The sequence below is a fragment of the Dipodomys spectabilis genome, unplaced genomic scaffold (genome assembly GCF_019054845.1).
Source record: "Dipodomys spectabilis isolate Male_0828 unplaced genomic scaffold, ASM1905484v1 ptg000187l, whole genome shotgun sequence".
NCBI lineage: Eukaryota > Metazoa > Chordata > Mammalia > Rodentia > Heteromyidae > Dipodomys > Dipodomys spectabilis.
The window spans coordinates 1,381,114-1,408,028 of NW_024870864.1; the positions used below are offsets into that span (position 1 = coordinate 1,381,114).

The 26,915-nt window shown below is 41.0% G+C and overlaps 1 protein-coding gene across 1 annotated transcript in view; it reads right to left on the bottom strand.

Moving 5' to 3' along the window:
* Acoxl (acyl-CoA oxidase like) overlaps positions 1–26,915 on the bottom strand; it is a gene marked incomplete at its 5' end in the record, with an annotated part of 295,914 nt that overhangs the window by 1,117 nt on the left and 267,882 nt on the right. The window contains 2 exon segments of the mRNA XM_042695356.1: positions 516–713; positions 17,694–17,795. Of these exon segments, the coding sequence (XP_042551290.1) occupies positions 516–713; positions 17,694–17,795 (300 nt within the window).

The window sequence follows — 26,915 nt, forward strand, 5'->3', positions numbered from 1 at the left end:
GGTGCGTTTCTGCGCGGAGCCCAGCCTCGGCTGGTGCCACTCGCCCAAGCCAACTTTTGCCGGTGCGTGGGGCGATGGGACGTCCCCCCTCTTCTTTTGCCTGAGGGTGTTTGATTTTTTTGTGTTTTGATTTTTTTTCTTTTAACTTTGCACCGCCGTTTTTCAAAATTACGGGGAATGTGAGTCACCGAGGACAGCAAATCCTCGAGGCCGGCATCGGGCGGTGGAGGTCGGGGCGGGGAGCTCCTGAGGGTCTGAGGAGGAGGGAGGAGGAGAGGAGCTCCCGGGGACAGGAAGGGAGAACTCCCCAGGAAGCGGCCGCCGGGGCTCCCTGGCCCAGCCGCCGCTGCCTACCTTCACCAGCCCCGGTAGGGACCTCGGCTTCACGATCAAACTGCCCGCGGGCAGGGGCCCCGCACGAGCCAGCCTGGCCTCAACCCCAGCTCCCGGGGCTAGCGGGGCCAGCTTCCTGGCAGCTCCAAAGGGGCCGGTTCACACCACGCCACGCGGGGTACAGCTTGGCCCGCGGCTCTGGCCGCGGGGCGCGGGGCTGGAGGGCGGGCGGCTGGCTCCGCGGGCGCGGGATAGAGGGCCCAGGAGGCCTGCGGGTCGGGGATTCCCGCTATGGGCGCTTGGAGGTCGGCGAGTGGAATGTTCAAGGCAGACCCCACCCTCAGGGCATCATTCTTCACCGACGCGCACGGGTGCAGCCACTGCCAAGCAAGACACAAAGGGCCAAGGGTCTGATGACGCGCGCTCTCCCTGAGACCCGCGGCTTTCTGCACACCCGCACGCAGCTGAGCACTCAGGAGGCGCGGAAACCAACCCTTCCCTGGGACGCAGTAGGCCAGAAGCAATTGGCTATGAATAACCCTCGGAACACTATTTATCTCCTGAATTTCGAACTGTCCCCTAGCAGACCAGACATCTAGGCGTTTTCCGTAAAAGGGTGGAGGTGGCGACTTACTCGCCAGAGCCCCAAGTCTAAGAACTAAGCTCTTCCGCCCTCCCCCCCCCCCCCCACACTCCTTCTTTCTCTTCTCCCTCGAGGTTCCCTTCCTTTCCTCCTCTGGAGTGGCTAGGGTGCCACCTTCCGGCGCGCAGAGGGCAACTGAACAGAAGAACCTCACCGCAGGTAAGCCTGCTCCCAGCCTTCCCAGCTAAGAGCGGGCCACAGAGAGGATTGTGGAATCTGCAGAAAGGGACAGAGGACCAAGGTTTGGCATTCTTGGACACTCTGAGCACTTTCAGCTACACTCCAGAGACCTGCAGTAAAGCAACACAATGTTGTTCAGGCAGTCACTGGCAGCCATGGAGAAGACAGACATCCCTGGTTCAAGAGATGGGATTTACAGGTCAGTGATTTTGAGAAGCTACACTGGGCATATTGTTTCATTTTCCACAGTTTACGTGCCGGAGCATTATTTTCACATCAGAGAAGAGAAAAATCATAGATTATTTTCTGTATCTGAATAATTGCAGAGGGATGGCTTTTCCCTTCTCCTATCCAATTCTGTACTGAACTCATCATTTTCAACTTCTCAGCAAGTAGTAAATTCCTTTCACATTCCAAATCACAGTAAGCACAAGTTTTTTGGTGTATATAATTTTGAACTCATCATTTCCACTACCCCCAACTTTGTCCTCCTGGATGGTAGAACCCTGAGTAGCACTGAAGTTAACAGCACATACTTTCCTTCTGTGGCATTCTAAAATGCTATCTGAAGTGTTCAAAGGAGCTCACAGAATGCAGATGGGATTGGAGGTGGAGGAGGGGAAGAGCATGAATTATAAAAGCTCAATTATGTATCTTTCTTGAAAATGTCCTCAATTACATCAGTAATTTCTAATGAAAAGCCTCATTCTTCACACATTGTGGTTAAGCACCATCAAATCAGTACTGAAAAGACTTTGATCATATTTGCAAGATGCGCAGATGAACTTTCACTGACCAAGATTTCAAAGTTCATAATTAATACTCTTGACAAATCCCTGACTAATCTGTCAACTTTCAATGTCTTTAACCACAAGGTTCAAAATCATGAGATGGTGTACACAGCCTCTGAACTTTCCACATAATGTCACATAATTATTCAAAATACATTTCCCTTTGAGTCTGCATTACATAACTTTTGTCACTTTAAATGAAAGTGTGTGGAAAAAAGTAAGGGCTTCATGTGTTTAGTGCTATATATAGAATTAAGGACCAGAGATACAAATCATAGGAGACAGATTTCTGAGGGTTTTTTTGGTATTAGGATTTGAACTCAGGACCTCACACTCCATTGATGCTCTATCACTCAAACTAAGACCTCAGCCTTGCTTTTTTGCTAGTCACTTTATAAGGGAGTCTGTCAGACTTCTCTGCCCAGGTTGGCTTCAAACTGCAATCCTCCAGATACTGACCTCCTGAGAAACTAATGATTATAAGCCTGTCACCAGCACCGGTTATAAGAGAAGATTACAAAAGGAAGAGAAAAGAGGGCTGGGAATGTGGCTTAGTGGTAGAGTGCTTGTCTAACATGCATGAAACCCTTGGTTCGATTCCTCAGTAACACATATGCAGAAAAGGCCAAAGTGGCACTGTGGCTCAAGTGGTAGAGCACTAGCCTTGAACAAAAGAAGCTCAGGGACAGTGCCCAGGCCTTGAGTTCAAGCCTTATGACTGGCAAAGAAAAATAAAGAAAAGAAAAAGAGAGAAAGGAAGGAAGGAAAGAAAAAAAGAAAAAGAAAATCCAGTGGCAGGTGAACAGGTTTCTTCACTTGTGGCCCTTTCATTGATGCTAGAAAGGAACAGTGAATTGATGGGAAGACTAAGTGAGGTGACCATAGTGTCAAGATTGTTTCTTAATGTAAACTTCTGGAGACTGTTAATTCTCCTTCTTATATTCTTCACAGATTGTGATAGGAACCTACAAAGGATTAATGTTTAGGTAGAAGGATCAAGCCTCATTTCTGTTACATTGAATGTTTGGCTGTCATTCTAGGCACTCACTTATGTCTCTGCCTGTCAGGATGATAGGTACCGAAGTCCCACTGTACATCATAACCCAGGCTGGACTTGGCAGGTTTAAGGGTGTAAGCTGCAAGTACAGGTTTCCTACTTCAGGAAGTTGTTGAGTTTTAAAGACTGCTGGAAATAGGATCTTAATACAAAAGATATTTGACTAGTTAATATAGCAATGTTACAGGTTGTCACAGAAAAAAAAAAATTAAAGGCCTGGCTTTGAACTGCAATTCCCAAATCTCACCTGCCTACGTTGTTAGGATTGCAGGCATGAACCATTGGCACCCGTCTTGATTCTTAACATTTGCACATGTCAGATTGTTATGCGAGCCTTTGCTTCTGATCCGTCGAGTCAGGGTCTGTACTCTTCATTTTCCCTCCCAGATAGCCAGGTAAAGGCAGCAAGGTGCTGAAGGAAGCCACTAGGCCTCCATTACCTAGGCAGCCTGCTTGCATCTTGTGTAACTTCCTAACAATGCCAAGAAGCAACATATGGCACTCTGCATACCTATCTAAGCCAGGTTGGTATTTTCTATATACCTATTGGGTGTCGGATGGCAGAGGAAGCCTTTACATTCTCTGACTCACTGGTCCTTACTACAGATACCACTCTAGTTTATAGGCAAACCAAGGTTTAAAGAAATAGAGCACCTTTGTTGAAGTAACAAATCTGAAAAAATGTCTCCACCATCAAAACAAGTGAGTGACCTTGGATGTTTGCCTTACATCAGAATGTCCAGATGTCTATCCATGCTAGCTCAAGTTTCCCAAGAGGGTCATGGGGTCTAGGAACGATGTTGCCCCTAGAGGAAGATGCCGAGAAGGCTGGCTTCAGAGGTAGCTGGCTGTACAAAAGGGCCAGCTGGAGGGTCTGGAAACTTCCTGCAGTAGGCCAAGGCTTCAGCTCTCCAGAAAATAGGTTCATCCTGGAGAGACCTGGAGATGATGATGTTCAAAGCACACTAGGTACTCTTTCTGGGAATGGGAGAGACACATGCACCACAAGAAAGTTGGCAGTCTTCTGCACAGCTCTATAGACCCTTCCTGCCCCTCCAGCCATCACCCTAAATCATCAAACACAATCCAAATCCCTTCCAATGTGCACCAAGCCAACTAACACATCATGACCAGTGAAATGCCTATGGCCAAGTAATTAACCTGTAGCTCTTCCTGCTTCCTGCAAAGACTTCTAGGCTCACTGAATGCCAAAGGCCGTGGTCTCATTTGTCTCATAGTCAGTTGCCTCTCTTGAAGAATAACGCGCATTTCATTCAGATAATATTCCTTATGGGGTTAGAGTGATAGGTCTTTGATAGCTAATTGTCATCTTCATCCCTATTATTTGACTGATAGTCAACATAAACATAAACATAGCATTGTCCTGGTGCTAGGGGTTCATGCCTGTAATCCTAGCTACTCAAGAGGGTGAGATCTGAGGATTATTATACCCCGAGGAGGAAAGTCTGTGAGACTCTTCTCTCTATTCAACCAGCAAAAAGCCAGAAGTGGAGGTATGGCCCAAGGGATAGTGAAAAAGGGACAATGCTCTGGCTATCTGTTCTAGCCCCGGTACTGTTGTGTGCACGTGCACGCGCGCGCGCGCGCATACACACACACACACACACGGAAAAGAAGAAAAAGAAAAACAGAATAAACTCACCTGAGACATAATCTCACACTGGATACTATGATTCTTTTTCTTCAGTTACTGTCCACACACGGGAGCAGGGGCAATTTCTGTTTTCTCTGATAACTGGCCAGTTCCTTGAGGCAGGGTCAAGCCTCAGTTTCCTAGATCTCCTGGTCCCAAGAATACATGCACCCATGTGGTTTCCTCTAAAGCCAAGTCATATTGGCATAAAACAAAATTCTGCAGTTATAATTAATAATCAAGATTCTAGCTTAATAATTTCTCTGCATCTATTTAATTAATATTTTATGTTGACTAGCTCTTAGTTTGATAAAAGATATTTAACATAATCTGAGATGTTAGAATGAAGAAATTTTCCTCCTAGCCAAACAATATCACCTTTATTGAGCCTAACTAAAAAGTTTAATTTGAGGAGAGACAGATTTACCTTCAAAATGTTCTTCTTAGTGCAATCATTTGTTTGCCTGATGAATATACCACTCAACTATTTACTAAGTATTATAGAAAATGTCCATTCAGTGCAGGAGTGGAGTGTTGAACCTTGACACCGTCCTTATCTCTAAGAAGTAAGAATGAAGTAAGGCTGGCACATATTGACTACATATATTCTTGTTATTACTCTGTGGTGTGTGTGTGTGTGTGTGTGTGTGTGTGTGTGTGTGTGTGTGTGTGTGTGTGTGTGTGTGTGTGTGTGTATTAGTACTGGGACTTAAACTCAGGGCATTCTGCTCTTAACTTTTTCACTCATATAGCTGGTGCTCTACCATTTGAACCAGGTCTCCACTTTGCATTTTACTGGTTAACTGAAGATAAGGTCTCCTGGACTTTTATTCTCTGGCTGGATTTGAACCTGGATTCTCCAGGTTTCCACCTTCTAAATATCTAGGAACACAAGCATTACAAGTTATTGATTTTTTTCCCCTAGGGATGGGACCCAGAACCTGACACATGCTAGGCAAGCATTCTACCACTGAACTATACTCCCATCTCTATTTTTCTTACTACCATATGTTCTCCAATTAATAATGAATACAAAATTCTTCACAATGCCAATTCCTTTACAAAGTTTGCTTAATCACCATTAAATAAAGCAAGAATGCTGACACAGAGGCATTCTCTTTAACCACTTAATAAGAACTTCTGACACTTTTTCTCTGTGCCACTGATTCATAAGAGGAAAGTTTAAAAAGAAGACAAGGGTATATCACTTTCCCTCTAGAATACAGGAAACCATAGAAAAGTTTTGGCAATGGAATTAAAGTAACCACAGTGCCTCTCTTGGTAGCATTTTCTATAGACAAATGCATTTTACGTGAAACAAGAAAGAATATTCAATTAGGTGGTTATAATAATGCTGCAATATTAGTTTCACACCTTTTTCATTCAAAAGGATATGGCTGTTTAATCAACTGATCGCTTAGCCTGATAAGTATATACCCAAGAGAGTGATTTTCAATCAAGAATTTTCTTCAAAAGCAGAAGTACCATAAACTTCCAGAACTAAGTAAGTCATCTGGTAGGTGTCTGCGGGGTAAATACTCTTGACAGCCCCCTGCAGATAATCAAATCTGTGCATCTTCAACTCCCACATATAAAATGGCATAGTGGGGCTGGGAAGGTGGGTCAGTGGTTGAGTGCTTACCTTGCATGCATGAGGCCCTGGATTCGATTCCTCAGTACCACATAAGCAGAAAAAAGCCTGAAATGGCCCTGTGGCTTGTGGCTCACTAGCCTTGAGCTGAAGAGCTGAGGGATAGCGCCCAGGCCCAGAGTTCAGGCCCCAAGACCAACCAAAAAAAAAAAAAAAGAAAATGGCATAGTATTTGCTTATAACATCCTCTCCTGTGTCTTACACTATATCAAAATTACTTACTGTACCTAATACAATCTAAATGCTGTGCAAATAATTGCTATTTAGGGAATTATTGCTTAGGAAATCATAGCAAGGGAAAAACTCATTTATTTAGTACAGACATTTTTTTTTTTTTTTTAGTACAGACATGTTGTTTTTGTACAATACTTTTATTTGCCACTGATCAAACCTGTGGATAAAGAACTTGAGCTAAGGAGGCTGAATCCAAAGTTATCATAAAGAAGGTCTGTCTTGCAAGTTTTAACTTCATGGGCCCAAATGATATCACTAGCAATTTGGAAGGGCTCCTACTTCTACTCAGGATATGTAAGGAATCAAGAAACTTCACTTTCACAGTAACAAGCAGATGAATCTGGACAAAATTAAAATGATCCATTTAATGAGGTTACTGAAGAAAGTACAGTCTATACTTTATGGAAGCTCTGATGAAGTAATTTTGGAGAGAAATGTCTTTGCAGGTAAGAAGAAGGCCATAGTTTCACATATGAGGGTTTAGGTTGGTAGATGAAAGTGTAACCCTATTAAGGCAGGGAGAGACTTTAAAAGGATGAGGAAAAAATGGCCAGATGGACTGGAATTCAGAACTGAAGCATATGAAAATGTGTTTGACCCATCAATATTTACCCTAATCCAGAATTTTGTCATGTAAGCATTAGCTATGGCGTCTGGAAAACAAAGGAAATGTGCAGAGTTCTATCTGTACTTGGAAGCTATGCTGGAGTTGAACTCAAAGGCACTGCCACAATAGTCCAGCATCCTTCCAACTCAACTGCTGACGGAATCAAAGGGCAGCATGGAGGTAGGACAGGCTAAGCATAGTGAATGCCATCTAATTACAGCAGACCCTGCTGAACCCTAATAATCATATGAAGAAAAGGAAGCACAAGAATTAAAGTCTGTTATACACAATATCTGAAGTACATTAGAACATTCTTAACACCCTGCAAAGAAGAAGACATATTATTCAAACTCTAGAGATAGCACAGTCAGTAAAGGCAGACTTCCAAATGCTCCCTTATGGGAATTAGCAGACAAAGATTATTAGCAGACAATTATTATAAATGTATTTAGGAATTTACAAGGAAAAAATGGGTCTAGTGAGCTACAATGGGATATTTCATGAGATAAATGTAACCTCTAAGCGAGAATCAAAGGAATATTTGAACAAAAAAATTACATAGTACATTATACATACATTAAAAAAACAGCAGCAAGGAAGATAAAACCTCTTGTGTCCATATCTTGGAGTTCATTCCGCTTAGCATCATCTTATATGGTCATATGTACATAGCTTTTGACCTTTTCTGCTTGTCTCAGACATATACTAGTTATTGCAAATAAGGGAAACCATGGGATCTATGTTTCTTTGGGCCTGGCTTACTTCACTTAATATAAGTTTTTCCAAGTCTTTCCATTTCCTAACAAATGGGGTGATGTCATTCTTTCTGATGGAGGCATAGAATTCCATCATATACATATATATATATACACACATATATATATATATATACATATGCATATATATATATATATATATATATATCACATTTTCTTGATCCTTTCATCTACTGAGGGGCATCTGGGTTGGTTCCATATCTTAGCTGTGGTAAATAATGTTGTGAGAAACATAGCTTTAGTATACCCTTGTTTGTAATCATTTGGGTAAATGCGCAAAAGTGAATGATTGCTGGGTCATAGTGGAGGTCTTTATGTATAGTCTTTTGTGGAACCTCCATACTGCTTTCCAAAGTGGTTGAACAAGTTTACACTCCCACCAACAATGCAGTAGGGTTCCCTTTTGGCTACATCCCCTCCAGCATCTCTTGTTATTAGATTTCTTGATTATCTCCCCCCATGGTATAACCCCTGTTTTCATTGTATTTAATTCTGGTGCCCTGCATCTTGTATATACATACATATATATATATATATATATATATATATATATATTTCTAATTGTTTTTGGGAGGAGGGAAATAACAAAATGTTGAAACAGGTTGACCCATTGTAACAATGAGATGTACAAGACACTATATTGGGGAAGTGGTTAGGGAAGGGATGGTAGGGGAAAAACAAAGGAGGGGTAACAATGCTTGATAGGTAATGTACTCATTACCTTACCCATGTAACTGTAACTCCTCTGTACAGTATCTTTACAATAAAAATATATTAAAAATAAAAAATTAAAAAAAGAGGAATATTTGAGATAAAAAATTAGCCATGGCTTTAACAGCAGGATGAGTATTGTCAAGTAAAAATGCACAATCTTGAAAACAAATACGTCAGTAGAAATTACCCCAAATGAACAAAGAAGAAAATACAAAACTTCAGTGCCCTGTTGTATTACACAGGCAATTATATATATGCTATTGTAATCCCAGAAGTTTCCATGAATGAAATATAAACTATTTGGAAATATAATGGCTAAAATGTCTATAAGTTTGAGATTATAAATTTAATATCATACCTGTACATGTAAGAAGTTCAATGAGTCGCAAGCAGATAAATATCTTAATAGTTCGACCTAAGCACATGTAGTAGAATCTCAAAAGCGTAAAAACTTGTAACATTAGTCATAATGTCAATCTACATAAAAAGAATATTCACAGCTGAATTCTTATCAGATGCAAAACAAGACAATATAACAATAACTTTAAAATTCTGTATCCAAAGAAACTATGTTTTAAAAATTAAGCTGAAAAATAAAAGTTAATAGTTAAACCAAGATTTCGGTTTAATATAAAAAGAACCAACAAAAGTATTTTGGCCTCAGAGGTTGTAATGCTATTTAGAAACTCTCAAAGTCAAAGCAAATACCCTGAAAACATTACAGGAAGGAATAGTTGAAACTCTAGGACTCCTTGGCACAAGCTGAAATTTTCTTAATAGAGTCCCAGAAACACAACAAATTAAAGAAAGGTTGGACAAATGGGATTGCATGAAACTGCAGAGCTTCTGCATGGCAAAGGACATAGCTAGCAAGATCAATAGAAAGCCCACGGATTGGGAGAAGATCTTCACTAGCCATATAATGGACAAGGGTCTCATATTTAAAATATACCTGGAACTCAAAAAATTAAATCCCCCAACAACAAATCCTCAAAGAAACAACTACCCGATAAATAAGTGGCTAAAGACTTAAAGAGAAACCCAGGCACTGGTAGCTCACGCCTTTAATCCTAGCTACTCAGGAGGCTGAGATCTGAGAATCTTGGTTCAAAGCTAGCCTGGGCAGGAAAGTCTGTGAGACTCTTATCTCCAATAAACCACTAGAAAACCGGAAGTGATGCTGTGGGTCAAGCAGTAGAGCACTCCCCTTGAACTGAAGAGTACAAGGACAGCACCCAAGCCCAGAGTTCAAAAAAAAAAAAAAAAAAAGACTTAAAGAGAAACTTCTCTGAAGAGGAAAGAAGGATGGCCAATAGACAACATGAAGAAACGCTTAACCTCTCTAGCCATAAAAGAAATGCAAATCAAAACAACATTGAGATTCCACCTCACCCCCGTTAGAATGGCTATAATCAAGAACTCTAATAACAACAATGCTGGAAGGAATGTGGCCAAAAGGGAACCCTACTTCATTGTTGTTCAACCATTTGGAAAGCAGTATGGAAGTTTCTCAAAAGACTTTACATACAGCCCCTCTATGACCCCAAATCCCCCTTTTGTGCATTTACCCAAACGATTACAAACAAAGGTATACTAAAGCTACCAGCACAAGTATGTTTCTCACAGCATTATTTACCATAGCTAAGATATGGAACCAACCCAGATGCCCCTCAGTAGATGAATGGATCAAGAAAATGTGGTATATATATAAATACAATGGAATACTATGTCTCCATCACAAAGAATGACACTGTTCCATTTATTAGGAAATGGAAAGACTTAGAAAAAATTATGTTAAGTGAAGTAAGCCAGACCCAAAGAAACATAGGTCCCATGGTTTCCATTATTTACAATAAATAGTATATGGCTAGGACAAGCAGAAAAGGTCAAAAGCTATATACATATGACCATATAAGGTGATGTTAAGCGAAATGGACCCCAAGACAGGGACACAAGTGGTTTTTTTCTTTCTTGCTATTTTTTTTTATATATTATGTGGGGTTTTTTTTGTTTCTTTTATATGTTCTTCCCCCATGGTATAACCCCTGTTTTCACTGTATTTGATTCAGGTGCCCTCCATCTTGTATATACACTTTTCTTTTGGGGAAGGGGAAGGGAAAAAACAAAATGCTTAAATAGGGATACAGGTTGACTCATTGTAACCATGAGATGTACAAGACACTATGTTGAAAACAAACTTTACAACTTGTGGTGGGGAGGGAAGAGTTGGGGAGGTTGGGAGGGAATGTATTGCATGGGTAAAACAAAGGAGGTGGTAATAATGCTCCATAGGAAATGTACTTATTACCTTACTCATGTAACTGTAACTCCTCTGTACACTATTTTTACAATAAAAATGTATTAAAAAAAGAAACCTCTGACAACTTTATACAAAATATCTTTAAAAACATACCAAGTGGGCTTAGAATGTGGCTTAGTGGTAGAGTGCTTGCCTAGCATGCCTGAAGCCCTGGGTTTGATTCCCTAGTACCACATAAACAGTAAAAAGCAAGAACTGGCTCTGTGGCTCAAATGGTAGGGTGCTAGCCTTGAGCCAAAGAAGCTCAAGGACAATGCCTAGGCTCTGAGTTCATGCCCCAGGACTGGCAAAAAAAAATACCAAGGATGAGAAATTCTTTTCATATTATGAAGTAGTGATGCTGCCTTAAATAAGCTCATAGCAAGAAAACAAAATCAAAGCCTAAATGTCTCCTATAAATGTAGATGAAAAATTCTTGAGAATATATTCACAAACATCATCAATACAAAGAAGGGCAAGTTTCATGGCTGATGTCGTCTGAATGTGAAATGGCTCCAAAAGGCCCATTTGTTACAGGATTGGTCCCAAAGGTGGTGCTATTAGGAGGTGGTGGAATTTTTAGGAGGTCATTATGTCATTTGGGTGTACTCTTGAAAGGAATTGTAGGATCATAGCCCACTTCCCCTTCCTTTCTTCCTGGCCCTGAGGTGAGCAGTTTTGCTCAGCCACCTGCTCCTACCATTGCCATCTGGCACTCTCACTGGTTGGCCCCAGATAAAAATGCAAGACTCTATCTGAAAAATAACTAAAAGAATAAAATGTCTGTAGGCATAGCTCAAGTGGTGGAGGCATCTATGCAGCCAAGTGCAAGGTCCTGAGTTCAAACCTCAGGAGAGAGAGGGGCGGGGGAGGGGAGGAGGTACAGAGATTGAGAGAGAGAGAGAGAGAGAGAGAGAGAGAGGACATAAAAGTAAAAATCCTACAGCTTCTAGAAAGAAGCACAAGAGAATAGCTTTACAGCCTTGGATTAGGTTAAGCTTTTTGAGAAAAGGCACAGGGCACTAACAAAAAATTAAAATCGACAACTTTTTATTTCATCAAACTTAAAAATGTCTGCCTATTAGAAAGTATTGCTAAGAAAATGAATGGACAGACTGGACAAATTAAAGTATCTATATTCCCAATGTACACCAGAGTCCTATAACTTAACACTAAATGCACACACACACAGTTTTTAAATGGACTACTAAGAAGAAAAACTAGATAAAGAGACCTGTGTTTGTCATAACTCCATATGAATTTGTCTTTTCTAAGTTTCTTTTTTTAATTTAAATTTTATTGTATAGGTGATATATAGAGGGGGTTATACTTACGTAAGTCAGATAATGAGTGCATTTCTTTTCAAGCAGTGTCACCCCCTCCTTCATTTCCTCCCAGTTTTCTGACTTCTGATCCCTTTCCCCCAAGTTGTAGGTTCATTTCCAACATAGTGTCTAGTGAGTATCACATATGAATTTGTTAATTCCTCAAAATATAATGTTTAATTGAAGAACCCCACTCACCCAGAAATAAATCAGGAAGTTCTGAGTTAAAATTTTAACAAAGTAATTTTAATGTAAGCCTTACAAGATTACTATTTCTTTTTATGCTTTTTTAGTTAAAGAATAACATGCATGCAGAGCTGTAAGTATAGTAGCTTGCTAAATTATCATAAGAGGAGCAAACTCATCCATCACGCATATTAAGAAATAGAACATGGGTCTCCCAATGGCCCAGCAAAAAAAATCTCCTGGCTCGAGCTGGCCATTACTACTTACATTGTTTCAGCAGTAGGCTATTAGGCTAACAGAATTGACTCCTGGTGGTTCAAGGCACAATATGTGATATAACTATTAGCTGTCTAGGGAAGGAAGCTACTAAGAGTCTAGCCTTCTACCATATAGGGGTTCTTACAAGTAAGTCCCATCCCTTCTCTATGCCTTACAGTGAGGTCACCCTGCATGTTACCTTCCTATAGTTCCTTGGGACTAAGTGCATTGTGTCCCACCCAGGAGGGAAGAGGTGCAGATTGACATAATGATCAAATCTTTTTTTTTTTTTTTTGTCAGTCCTGGGGCTTGAACTCTGGGCCTGGGCATTGTCCTTGAGCTCTTCAGCTCAAGGCTAGCACTCTACCACTTGAGCCACAGCACCACTTCCAGTTTTCATTGGGGATAAGAATCTCACGGACTACTTTCCTGCCCTGGATGGCTTTGAACAGCGATCCTCAGATCTCAGTCTCCCAGGAGTGAGCCAAGGGAACCTAACAACAATCTTAGCTTTAAAATTAAACAGCCTAGCTTGGGGTGGCTCCTAGCTCCTCCCTGGTAGGAAGCAGGAAAGTCCACAAGATTCTTATCTCCAATTAATTACCTAAAAAGCCAGAATGCTAGCCTTGAGAACAAAAGCTCAGTGACAATACTCAGGCTCTCAGTTCAAACCCCAGGATGGGCACAAATAAAAATAAAAAAATAAGTAAATAAAACCGGAAAGGGAACTTGCCCACGAAAAGTGAAAAGCAACTATAAACACATTTTATTTTCACAAAATACAGTAATTTCTAACTCAAACCTTGTTATACTAAAATAAACATCCTGAAATTATTTTCTTTTCTCTTTTAAGTTCAGTTAACTTACTTAATATTTTTTAGAATCAGGATAAAATCCTTAACCACTACTGGGGTCTAGTTGGACTCAGGTGAATTCCAACTTGTGAAAGGGCTTTGTTTGTGGAAGACAGCTCCTCCTCACGCAAATTTCACAATTTTTCACTGTGAATCCTTGGTGATGGGAGTAGACCTACAGTCACACATGGAGAAGAAAGCCCCAATTGCCTGGCATTTGAAACATCTCCCCTGGGGAACCCAGAGTTGAGCAGTTGCCGGAGCTCAGAGGCTGGAGCTTAGCAAAACATTTGCCCTCTCCAGTAGCTATAACAAGTTACACTTGAATGAAGGAAATGGAATGATCCCAATTCACTTCCCAGATACACAAAGCCCCACTGTGGGGCATGAGGGTTGACCAGGTGGCTACCATGTGGAAACCAGGTCTGTGGGGATGGGAGATGACCTCAGGGTCCCTTTTCTAGGCTAAACTGAAGAAATTACCACCCCCCCCCATATGTTTTCTTAACTTCACATGAATGGCCTGCATTTATAGGTTCAACCTAGTAGTTCATGCTACTGAGGAACCTGAGTGGGTCAGGAGAAGAGGACAGGGGAAGAGAAGATAGATTTTTTCCCCTTTCCTAGGCAGCAATCTCTTGCTAGTAGTTTTCCTCTCTTGCTCTCGGTGCTAGGACAAGGTAAAAGTAACAGAAGGGTACAACCAGTTGTGGTGATGCCTTCAAAATACAGGATTTAACTGTTTGACTCCGTTGAATTTCTAGCATGTGACATAATTCTAGTAATACCTGACTCTTTGCTCAAGGCTACCAAGCAGGAACTGGCCCTTCTCACACCAGAGCAGAGCAGGACTCTATGCAGGTAAGCCCACACCAGCTTCCTCACTGAGCCTGAGGGACACACTAGCAAGCAAGCTGTTTCACTTACTAGCTGTCAGGTCAGATGGGCTTTATGGGGTGGGGAAATCTCTTTCTTCAGATTCCTTATACAGAAAAGTGAGAATCTATGCATACTACAGGAGACTGAAGGCCTGAGAAATTCTACTCTTTCCCACTCCTGGAGATGTTTTCAATATGCTTTGCCTAAATCTTCGGTTCATGTTGCCCTGGATTGTGAATTGGATTCTGAACATCTGCTAAAGCTGCATTCATCCAGGTGGTTTGGGGAGGGGAAATGGAGGGGTGGGAAATCTGAGTGTTCATTGGAAATAAATATTCCATGCAAAGTGAAAACCATCCCACACTGCGTTTGTAGGAAGTGAAGAGCATATGAAGGGCACCTTATGGGTTATGGGTTTGAGTGTGGGGTACATGTTCTTCCTAAAACTAAGATTTAAGGAGGGCTAATATCCCAATACCATCTTTCCAGCTTAGAACTCTAACCCTTTCTGCTATCTGATAATATCTACCATTATATAGTTTAGGCATAGTTCAAAATAAATGAGTGATTTGTTTTGAATAAAGGGGTGTGAGAATAAAGTATAAATAATCATGTAAAGTTAATAAATGTAGAAAATAAGTGTACCTGTCTTTTAAATTCAGATGGGAGCTTGTTAAGCATACTAGCTTTGGGCCATGGTCCATGCCATGCATCTACATATTCTTACAATAAGCCACACCTTCTAAATCAGTATACCAATGGTCATGTCTGCTCAGAGCCACTTGAATGATCCATCAATCAACAGGATTGAGTGCTGTTCTTCCTCAGTGGTTGAACAGGCTGAAGTCGAAACTTATGTTCTAGTGATCATTTTAGCAGACACAGCCAATGAGCCCAGACCACATGTCACCAGCTAGTTCTCAGGTTCTTGAGCGGTGCTCTCACATACAGGAAAAAAGAAATGGTTCCTTACAATGGAGCAATGGAGGCTGACGGGGCTGTTTCCCTGTCTATATACCAGCATAGGTGCAACATAGAACTGCAATTTATGCTGGGAAACCTAGGCTTCCCCTTGCACAGCTATAGGTTCACTAAAGTGAAAACTCTCTCAGAGGCATTGGAGAACAAATCCAGTGAACTAAGCTCCAATAGAGATGTAGCAATTGACAGGCCATGACACCGTCAGGATGTTAATGCAACAGCTCATGAAGAAGCAAGGGCTGTTGATACAATGTAATGAAAAATGGTGTGTGTATTGGGAAATATCAAAAATTCTTGGACACAGTTATGGTTAGTGTTTACTTTCTCTTTTCAGGAATGAGGGGTGTGTGTGTGTGTGTGTGTGTGTGTGTGTGTGTGTGTGTGTGTGTGTGTGTGTGTATGTGTGTGTAGTGTGCCCTAGTCCTCAGGCTTGAACTCAGGGCTTGAGTATCCCTGAGCTTTTTCAGTGGTTAATTGAAGAGTCTCAAGGACTTTACTACTCAAACTAGCTTGGAGCTGGGATTCTCAGATCTCAGACTCCTGAGTCACAAGGATTACAGGTGTGAGCCACTAGCACCTGGCTTCCAGGTGTGCAGATTTGGGTTTTATTTTTTCAACACTACTGTTAATGGGCAGCTCCTTACAGTCTCTGAGAAAGTGGAAGAATGGCCTTTCTCCCTGCTGTTTGGAGTAAGCAACTCTCTGCCTGGAGCATTCCCCGCCTAGAGGCCCTTTGTAACCTACTTCTCACATGGTTTTATTATTTGAGCTCAGGGCAGGAAACAGAACCTGATTTAACATTTTTCTGAGTATTATTTTCACCACATTGAATAGGGTCCTTTTTTGATCTGCAACCCACAGCTGGGCTGTGGTTCTCTCAAAACACACAGACTAAAAAGCTTCCTCTTGTGTTAATGTCTTAGTGTGAGCTGACCACATGTCCCCATATATTTCTTTCTTCCCCACTGTTTCAGAGTAGGCACTGTGCTCAGGACACTAGGGGGCCAAAGAAGGCTACTCTGTGTCTACCTTAAGGTGACTTTCAAGAATTGCAAAATAAGGGAGGAAATTCACAGCCAACCACTTATTTTCATTACAATATACCAATTGAAGGTGTAATTTTATTTTATTTTTTAGGAAAACGAAGTGGTTTTTAATGGAGATATACTACTATTAACGGTTGGGTTATTTTCTTCCTGAAAATGAGCCTCAGCTGTGACTCTATGAGACTGATAATTATCTGAAGCAAAATAAACACAAATGTCTGGGTTAATGAAGTCTGAAACAGGGTAATGCCTGGGCACTGAGTCTTCCAAGAACAAAGAATGTAATTGTTCTGTACATATCCCTAAAAAAAATACAGAATGAGTGAGACCTAGGTACCCTATGCATGGGGACCTTGTTATGAAGGAGCCTGGGTGTATATGTGTGTGTGTGTGTGTGTGTATGTGTGTGTGTGTGTGTGTGTGTGTGTGTGAACCATCGAATGACGGTCTACATGAACTAGTTAAAGGCAGCAGCTCATCCTACAACTCAGCTAGCATCGGAAATCTGCTATGGAAGCCTCAGCTTTGTCAAGCATTAACTTAATAGAGTCAACATCAGATGCCCACTGCCCACAATAGAGTAACCGTTATTTTGTCTGACCATACTTTACCCAAGATAATGAGCATGGACCTGTCCTTCAACTCTGAAGTTCAAGACTTTTTACCTGCTACCCTATCTATCCTCGAAAGAGAGCTCCCTTGAATGTGGAGACTGAGCCCCACTCCTGCTTGTGCTTCAGCCAAGGGCCAGCAGGGAAGGGGTACAGCAATGCATTTGACCAATAATGGTGCTGTTCTATACTGTTTCCTCAGACTAGCATTTGGGAGTGAGTCACTGGACCTGCCTGCATTTTCAAGTGCTTGGTAGCTATTGAATTCTGTGGTTACTGTGACATAACAGTACCACAGATCCCTCTTCTGAATATGAGGGATGAGTGATAAAGTTTTGGGAGGAGTTGAAAAATAAAAATCATTAATATTTTTTGTTTCTAAGACAAGGAAAACACAGTATCCTTCTCTGCTTCTCATGTCAGTAAAATCAAGTGCAGTGAATCACTCCTTGTCATTTCGCTATGAAGTAGAACACAATCCTGTCACACATTGATCATGTGAAGTTCCAGAGGCATGAAGTCCATGAATGATATGACAGGGTTATTTTCTAAGAAAACAAAGAGCTAAAGATGGGTGCATAATAAGTTTCTTCACCCTAAGGGCCCACCCATACCTGATTCCTGATCCTCAAGCTGGTCATGGGATTCAAGTACTTCTGTTCTAAATTCCAGGCTCGCTCCTGGAACACTAGCTTGGTTCCATACAGCGGGCAAAACTAAGGGTGGAAAAGAGGAAAGAAATGAATAGTGATATATCAGCAAATGTAGACTGTAGGAGACAAAGAGGAATAACACCATTTTGCATTTTATAAAATCACAAAATACTTCTATAATGTATAATTGTCATAGTTTAGATGAGAAGAATGTGTTTCTTTTTTCTTTTTTTTTCACATTTTTGCTGGGTGTTGGTTGCTCATCCCTGTAATTCTACTCAGGAGGTTGAGATCTAAGGATCATAGTTTGAAGCTAGCCCAGACAAGAAAGTCCAAGAGGCTCTCATCTCCATTACTCCATTAACAACTAAAAAGAAAAAAGAAAAAAGCTGGAAAGGGAGCTGTGGCTCAAATGGTAGAGCACTAGAATTGAGCAAAAGAAGCTCAGAGATAGTGCCCAGCTCTGAGTTCAAGCCCCATGACCAGCACCACACACACACACACACACACACACACACACACACACACCCCAAAACAAAAAACAAAACAAAAAAAAAAACCCCTACCACCAAGAAACATTGTGTGGGAAAATTGAAAAGCATATGTGTGTGTGTGTGTGTGTGTGTGTGTGTGTGTGTGCGTGTGTGTGTGTGTGTGTGTATGTATGTGTATATATATCTGTATATATCTACGAAGAAAATGAGTATTATAATCAGGTTCTTTGTATTACTTTACCCTTAACTCACCATCTCATTTTGTCTGTAACCTCACCTTGTTCTTGCCACATACATTCAGGTCACTTAGAATTCCATACAGAATGGCTTTGAAAATATGTGTATAATTTGTTTCTCTTCTCAATTCATGAAAAAGTACATTTAATGCGCTTTCTGAATATTGTCATCATGATAGTTTCCATTGAGCATGGTTCCATTGAGTAAACTTTCACAAAAATAGCATTTCTCATTTACATCTTGTTTCAACACATTGTTCCTCTTACATTTCTGAAACCTACACACAGGGTTCCTCATGACATCATGGTTCACCCAAGCTACAAACAATAAGTTTTCCTGAAGCAAGCAGTGACTTGCCATTTAACAATTCATTCATTCGTCTTTTACTGTTCTGTGATCCCAACGCACACAAAATAGGGAGCTCAGTGTGGCCGTTCTTCCCAGCTCCATCCCCAGCTCCAAACTCAGCCAGCTGCCATCTTGTTTCATCTCTTCTCCTACTCAAGTCCTTCTGTATCATTGGGACACACTTCAACCATGAACACCTCATTGTGTAACTCTGAAAAAGGACCAGGACACCTTCCCTAGGTGCACAGACTACTCTTTAAATCAAGAAGTGGCATCTCCCACCAACCTAGCATCAATGCGACTTGCTTAGAAGCTAATATCATTGTCAAACCCTGTGAGACCCACAACTCTTCTTATTCTGAGTCAAATGGAGTTAGTCTTCCTTTCAGAAGATGGTATGTCACTTAGGGGCCACAACACTCAATAGTCAAGAAGTTTGCAATCATATATGTAGATAATGTAGTCTCTTCTTTCCTTTTCTGGACATAATAGAATCATTACAAAGAGCCTCAAGTATTCTGTCTTCCTAGAAAGTGTGGCATAACACCTTGGGTATGATATGAACTTACTAAAGGCTATAATGTAATTGTGTGGACAATGTATTTTCTTTTATATGCACTTTCATAAGGTATCCACTTACCCTATAGTAAGAATAACTGAAGAGAATAATGAAATACATCCTGAAAATATAAATCCTGATAAAGTAATAAATCATGTACATTATGGGGCTAAACGGAATCACAGGTCTTTAGGTGAACTTCAAATGCACTCCAAAAGAAGTATTTGTTAGGTACAGAAAGTTATTCCTTATCACTTGCAAAAATACAACAGCAAAGTCAGGGACAAGAAATCCGGAGTATAGAACTACAAGTATTCTTAGAAATCATCTAGTCTTCACACATAATGCAGAAAGCTGCCACGACCAGGGTCAACCAAGACACCGCTGACTATTCTCACTAGGACAGTTCAAGAATTCATAATTTATAATTTAAAAAATAGTTCATAATAAAAAATATTAAAAGTGTGGACAAGATGTAGGCAAACCACAAGAGACAGTGCAGCACACCAGAGTGGTAACTACAGGGCTGCTAGCATGGTAGGGCAGGGGGTAAGCAGGTGGACAGGGGCTATTGCATCCTGGAAGACAGAGCAATACAAACGGGGATACTTCAAGAGGAGCTAAGACCATCAGTTGAGGAATAGAACCCCAAGGTGACCCCACAGAGAGGCAACAGGAGACAGAGATCCTAATTTCCCTCTTCTTCCTTTCCAATCTCTGGCTATTCATGGACACGAATCCAGCCATGATTTGAATGTGTCCCTCCAAAGTTTATATGTTAGAAACTTAATTCTCAAAATTTTTATGTTAATGGTATTTAGAGATGAGGCCTTTACAAGGTAGTTAGGGTTAATGAGTTGTGAAGGTAGGCCCCACATGATAGCGTTTATAAGAAAAGGGAGACTCTAGCCGTCACCCTTGCTCAGTGGTGCTCTCTGCTGGGTTATGATTCAGCAAGAAGACCTCACCAGGTGGAACACGCTGCTCTTGAACTTGCCAGCTTTCAGGACTATGGTGAGCCAAATAAACTCCTATTATTTATTTATAATATTATTTATTTATAATAATTATAATATTATTTATAATAATAATTATAATATTATTTATTTATAATATTATACCCCTCTCAGGTATTTGGTGAAAACAACAGAAAAGAGTCTAAGATTCTTTTCATGCAAGAGTCAACTTCCTGGTACATAACTAGGTGGAGAAGAATGGAGACTAGAGCTGGAGAGGAAATGGAAGATAGTCCTTACAAGTTCCATGTCTCATATTCATCCAGTCCTGGTCTTTTTGTTTTTTCCTGTGTGTTACTAAGGTTTGAACTCAGCACTGACATGAGGCAGGTATTGTATTGCTAAGCCACATCTTCCGCTGTGTGGTTATTTTTGAAATAGGGTGTCACTTTTTATCCAGGCACGTGCCCAGGCTATAATCTGCCTATTTTATGCTTTCTGCCATAACTGGCATGACAGATATATGTCACCATGCCCAGATTCTGCTGTTAAAATGAAATTTTGTATACTTTTCTGGTACTGTGATCTTCCCAATGTCAGCCACCCAAGTAGCTACAGTCTTTTTATTTTTATTTTTTTCCCCTTGGTGTAGTCCTGGGGCTTGAACTCAGCGCCCCGGGCACTGTCCCTGAGATTTTTTTGCTCAAGACTAGTACTGAAAGATTAAATGAAAGATTAAATAGATTTTGCCAGAGAACCATGAAAACCTCCAGGTACAGAGAACAAAGAAAGGTTTATTGCCGGGAAAGGAGGCTAGCAAGACTCCTTCTCACAAGGGAGAAGGGAGAAGAAGCCCTGCTATTGTCTGAGGTGACCTATATAACCCAGGAGGTTTAGGAGGAGCTAAAGGGACTAAGAGGCGGAGACCCCAGTGTGGACATGTGGACCAGGGGCTTCATCATGGTGGACTAGGATTTATGGCTGCTATCCAAATAGTAGATAAGGGGTCGTGCCACTGCCCAGACCTGAAGGTCACTCTAAGGGGCTCTTGTTGCTTATATGGTGGTAGCTGCCCCAGAGAAGTGCCATCCCAAGGTAGAGGGGGCTGGAGGTTGATTATTTACTGCCTTTAGTACATGGGCCTACTGTTGCCTAGGAAGGGAGCATGCTAAGCTGTGGAGAGGGGAAGGAGTGGACTAAGCTATGGAAGGAAGCTCATTTTACTAATAAGTACTCTATCACTTGGGCCACAATTCCATTTCTGGATTTTTGTGGTTAATTGGAAATAAGAGTCTTATAGACTTTTTTGCCTGGACTTGCTTTGAAACACAATCCTCAGATCTCAGCCTTCTGAGTAGCTAGGATTATAGGCCTGAGCCACTCCACCAAAGACTCTATACTTTTATAAACAAGAGAATTTTCTTGTATAGTGGCCATATAATATTTTTAAGCAAATGAGCAGCAAAAATTATCATGATCATTTGGCTTATATCAAACATTTCACCAGCTGACACTCCTAACTAAGCACCTTGTTTTCAACCAATTGAGGTGCATATCTATATCTATATCTATCTATATATCATCCCTAAGGGCATGTTTGTTAATTTGTTCTTTTAAAGTCATCTTTTCAGAATGACCTACCTTGAACCCTTCCAAATGTTTTGATTCAGTCACCCATCATGTGTCATTTATAAGCTGGTCAAGCCTCATCTACCATGTTATAGGACCTCCACTTTTCAGACTTTAGTAAATAAGACAGATAACTCTAAAGATATAGTTTGAAGATTCAGGTTTCAGGTAATAAATAGTATACAAGATCACCTCTGACAGTGGATGTAGCCATGACCTGAGGACTCAAAAACACCCTACAGAGTCAAAACAGATTGAGGAAGAAGATCAGAATTCAAACTACAGCCAAAATGCTGCTATGTTTAACTTTTTCCTTTTGATCCTCATAATGTTTGTCTCTGGAGGAACAGAGCAGGATAACTAAACCCAGTTTTCTAACTGGATGATGAGGAAAGGGAGTCCCAGGGAACTGGACAATACTGGGGAGGTCATGGAGAGGGCGGGCTTGGGAAAGCAGCCTTACAGTTGTTTATGTACTTCTGGGCTCAGCCACAGGAGTGTGTGTGTGTGTGTGTGTGTGTGTGTGTGTGTGTGTGTGTGTGTGTGTGTGTGTGTGTGTGTGTGTGTGTGTTTGCTGCTAATTAGTATATAAAAGACTGGCAATTGAACTAGCAGACAGATGAGAGCCAGACTGGCCAGCAAGTGGTGCTCATGTGGAAGAGGTCTGAATGGACACTGGAACCACAAAGCAGGGAAGGTGGATTGCAGACCAAATACACTCAGGTCCATTGCGGCTAGAACAGAAAAGGGAACCATCACCCTAGCATTTTAGCAGGATCCTAAACCATAACAAAATACTCAAAATGTTTAGGGAAAATGTAAAAGTTTTTTTTTTTTCAGAACAGTAAAGGAAAACTGTAAATATAACCACATGAGAAAGAAGACATCAACAGAGAAAAATACTGAAATGACATAAATGTTGGCAGTATCTTCTAAAACTTTTCAATTATAAATGATAAACAGTATCTAACAATATCCAATGCATAGCTTATGAAATTAAGAAAATCGAGGAGATTGGGTTGGGAGGGATGAGGGAAAATGATGAAAGGGGTGAAATTACTCAAGATGCATCATATGCATTATTTGTTGAGTGGTAACTCTTTTGTATAACTAATTAAGGAAAATAAAAATTTAACTAAAAACAATTATCTAATAAACAAGCCCTCTCAAAACAAATGATCAAAGAATAAGTTTCAGTAAAGAAATAGAAGATATAAAGGAAAACCAAATAGAAATTTTAGAGGTGAAAACTACAATGATCAAAATAAAAGTGAGTTCAACAGCAAAACCAAAGCATCTGAGGAAAGAGTCAGTGAACTAGAAAACAAAGTAACATAAATGTTCTTATCTGAACAAGAAAAGGTAGTATGAAAAACATAAAGAGAAGCAGAGCCTCAGGGACTATGATACTATATCAAAAGGTTTTGGTAAGAGAGATGGAAGAAGGCAACTGAAAAGTTCTTGAGGATTTAATGATAAAAATGATAACTGAATTTCTCATCAGGAACTAGAGTCCAGAGACAAAAATTTTAATCTACAGAAACAACTGACAAACCAGCATTTACATCAAGGAAAACCATTCTTCAGGAGTAAGGTAAAATAAAGAAATGTCCAGTGAAGCTATGTGGCTCATGCTTGTAATTCTATCTACTCAGGAGGCTGAGAGCTGAGCATTTTGGTTGAAAGCCAGATTGAGCAGAAAAGTTCCTGAGAATCTTATCTACAATCAATCAGCAAAAGCCTGAAGTGGATGTGTGGCTCAAGTGGTAGAATGCCAGCTTTAAGCAGAAAAAGCCGAGCGAGAGCACCCTGAGTTCAAGCTCCAGAACTGATACAATAAGAAAGAAAGAAAGGAAGGAAGGAAGAAAGAAAGAAAGAAAGAACAAAGGAAGGAAGGAAGGAAGGAGGGAAGGAAGGAGAGAAAGAGAGAGGGGGGAAGGAGGAAGGAAGAGAGGGGAGAGAGATAGAGAAATGTCCAGTGAAGAAAACTAAGAATTTCTTGCTCACAGGTCTACTTTAATAAATATTCAGTCAAAAAGAAACAAAAAGGTAACAGAAATAGTAAATATCTGAGTAAATACAATAGACTATTATTATTATGGATTCTTTTAAAATACATTTAATGAGGGGCTGGGAAGGTGGCTCAGTGGTAGAGTGCTTGCCTTGCATGCATGAGGCCCTGGGTTCCATTCCTCAGTACCACATAAGCAAAAAGCAAAAAGCCGCAAGTGGTGCTGTGGCTCAAGTGGTAGAGTGCTAGCCTTGAGGTGAAGAGCTGAGGGACAGCGCCCAGGCCCAGAGTTCAGGCCCCATGACCAGACCCCCCCCCAAAAAAAATACATTTAATGACTAAAAGCAAAATTTGTAACCCTGAGATGATTCACAATGTATGCAAATACATAGGAAAGGCACTCTGTGGTGGTAAAGTTTCTTCATTCCAGTTGATGTCAAAGAACTAGTTCCAAGGAGACTGGAAAAATGTAACTACACCATATCAAAATTCCTAGAAAAATCAATACAAAGAAAAATATTTACATATTACCCAGTAATTTCCCTCCTTCAGACTTACCTGAAAATAGTGGTTCTTACTGTGTATGATTTTTGCACTTGGCAATGCTCATAGGCCTTTTGGTTGTCAAAATGGGGAGGGGAAATTGTTGCCATTTTGTGAATAAAGGTCAGAGGATCAAAATTCATTAAACTATATGCTGTCAACAAGATTATTTTACTTGAAAATAACTTCAAAATGTGTGTGTGTGTGTGTGTGTGTGTGTGTGTGTGTGTATGTATGTAGGTGTGAGCACCAGACCTAGGGCTTGAACTCAGAGCCTGGGTGCTGTCCTTTAGCTTTTTCACTCAAGGCTAGTGCTCTACAACCTGAGCCACACCTTACTTCCAGCTTTTTAGTAGTTACTTGGAGGTAAAAGTCTCATGAGCTTTCCTTCCTGGGGTTAGCTTTGAACCTTGATCCTCAAATCTCCCCCCTCCCTAAATAACTAGGATGACAGCTGTGAGCCACGGATGCCCGGCTAATATTGATATTTTTAAACTCCAAGCCATGTACCACGTAACAAAGTTTCAGCTAGCACAGACCACATGTGACCCATAAAATGACAAAAGAGCTGAAAATTTCCTATCACTCAGGATGTCACAGGCATCCTGACATTGTACAGCAATACATTACAAACAAGCTAACTGTGCTCCCAGTTTTAGGAAAGCCTCACATCTTCATTGTGTATATAATATATGCACTATGCATGTACGTATATACTGTACAGTATATATGAACATTTACAGTGCATAATCCCTGATAATAGTAAATTGCTTTGTTACTAGCATATCTGTTACTATACCATACAGCATTATCTTATCATTAGACTCTATTTGTACTTAAAAAAAGTTTGCTGTAAAACCAGCAGCCAGCTCGCATGTCATATTTACTGTATATCTTGATTGCTTCAAGCTGTGTAGAGTGATTCACTATCTCATCTAAATTTGGGTAAGTGCTTTCTGAGAGTCTGCAAAATGACAAAGCATTTGCCACAGTGTGTCCTTATTATTAAAGCAATGTGTGACTGTGCATAGGATTTCTGCATCACCCTGTCTAGCCTGCCTCCCAACCCCCACCCCCACTTTTTTTCCCCCAGCAACTCCAGGCTGACAGGGCTATGTTCTCAAAGGGTCTTTGTATGGGAACCTCATCTGGGGCTCTTCCCCATTCTCCCTCTGTTGGAAGTTACTTTTTCCCATCTTGCATTCCCAAGGCTGTGTGCTTTCCCCTCTCCTATACTCTGGCCATAGGACTTTCTTATCATAACATGGTCATACCAGCAGGAACTGTAGCTCATGTACCTTGGATTTCCTCACTGTGCCTGGCCCAGAATTGAGACTGTAAGTGCATTTGTAGAACTAAAGAGTTCAGAGAGCCTTGATTCCCAGGAGCCTAAGCCCACTGGGACCAGCAACAGTATGAACGAGACTGCTTGCGATTTATGGAAGCAGGCAGCCTGGATTCATAGCCCGAACTGCATAATAAGCCAGAAGATGAAGCAAAAGGACTGAGCTGGCCCTCCAGTGTCAGAGAAGATGAACAAAGCTTATTAATGCAGAGGAATAGCAGCATGAGATGAGAACAGTTTCCCCCAGCAACAACCCAGTTCTCTCATCTTGATGAAGTGCTCTGCCTTCTGCCTCAGACTTTAGCCACTTGGGATATGCATTATTGCCTTGTAAAATTGATGGGCAGAGGCACTACCTCCTAGTTTAAGGTATTTCTGTCAGCGTTAGCAAAAAAGTATTGGCTCTGCGATTTCTAAGGGCATCCCTTGCAACAGGAAAGTGACTAAAACTTAGGCCAGGCTGGAACAAAGCTTATCTCTAATCCTTACTGTCCACCTGCTCTGTCCCCTCCCCTCCCAGTTGCTAGCTCCAGGTGTGAGCTCTGGGTCTCCACAGGTGAGACAGTCTTATTTATAGTTCATGTGAAAGCAGAGGAGGAAGTGTTAACTGCAGTGTCATTTTCTTTGATCTTCTGAAGTGTTGTTCAAGATCAAAGTCTTTTTTTTCTTCCAAATTGCCTGGAGATGTTTCCCAATTAAAACAAAACAAAACAAAAATCCCCTTCCAACCTGCTGGGCATTTCTGGTGTTTTAAATCTTCCTGCTTTAGACACATCCCAGGCTGTGGCAGGTGGATCACTGTGACAGCTGAGTGTTCTAGGGAGAGGAGGCTGGAGAAGGACAGCAGTTCCTCTTGAGTCTTCTCTAGTCTGAGGGACAGGCAGCCTCTCCTCACAACCCTGTGTTGTGGCAGAGGTAACTGCTCCTAGGGAAGGAGCATCACAGGAAGGTGATAATGGTAGGTCCAACACTCAGGACTTGGCAGAAGGCAGGGACAGGCCAAAGCCAGCCAGACTGCTTTCTGCCTTATTAAAAAGCTTAACTATAGCTATGTGCTGGCT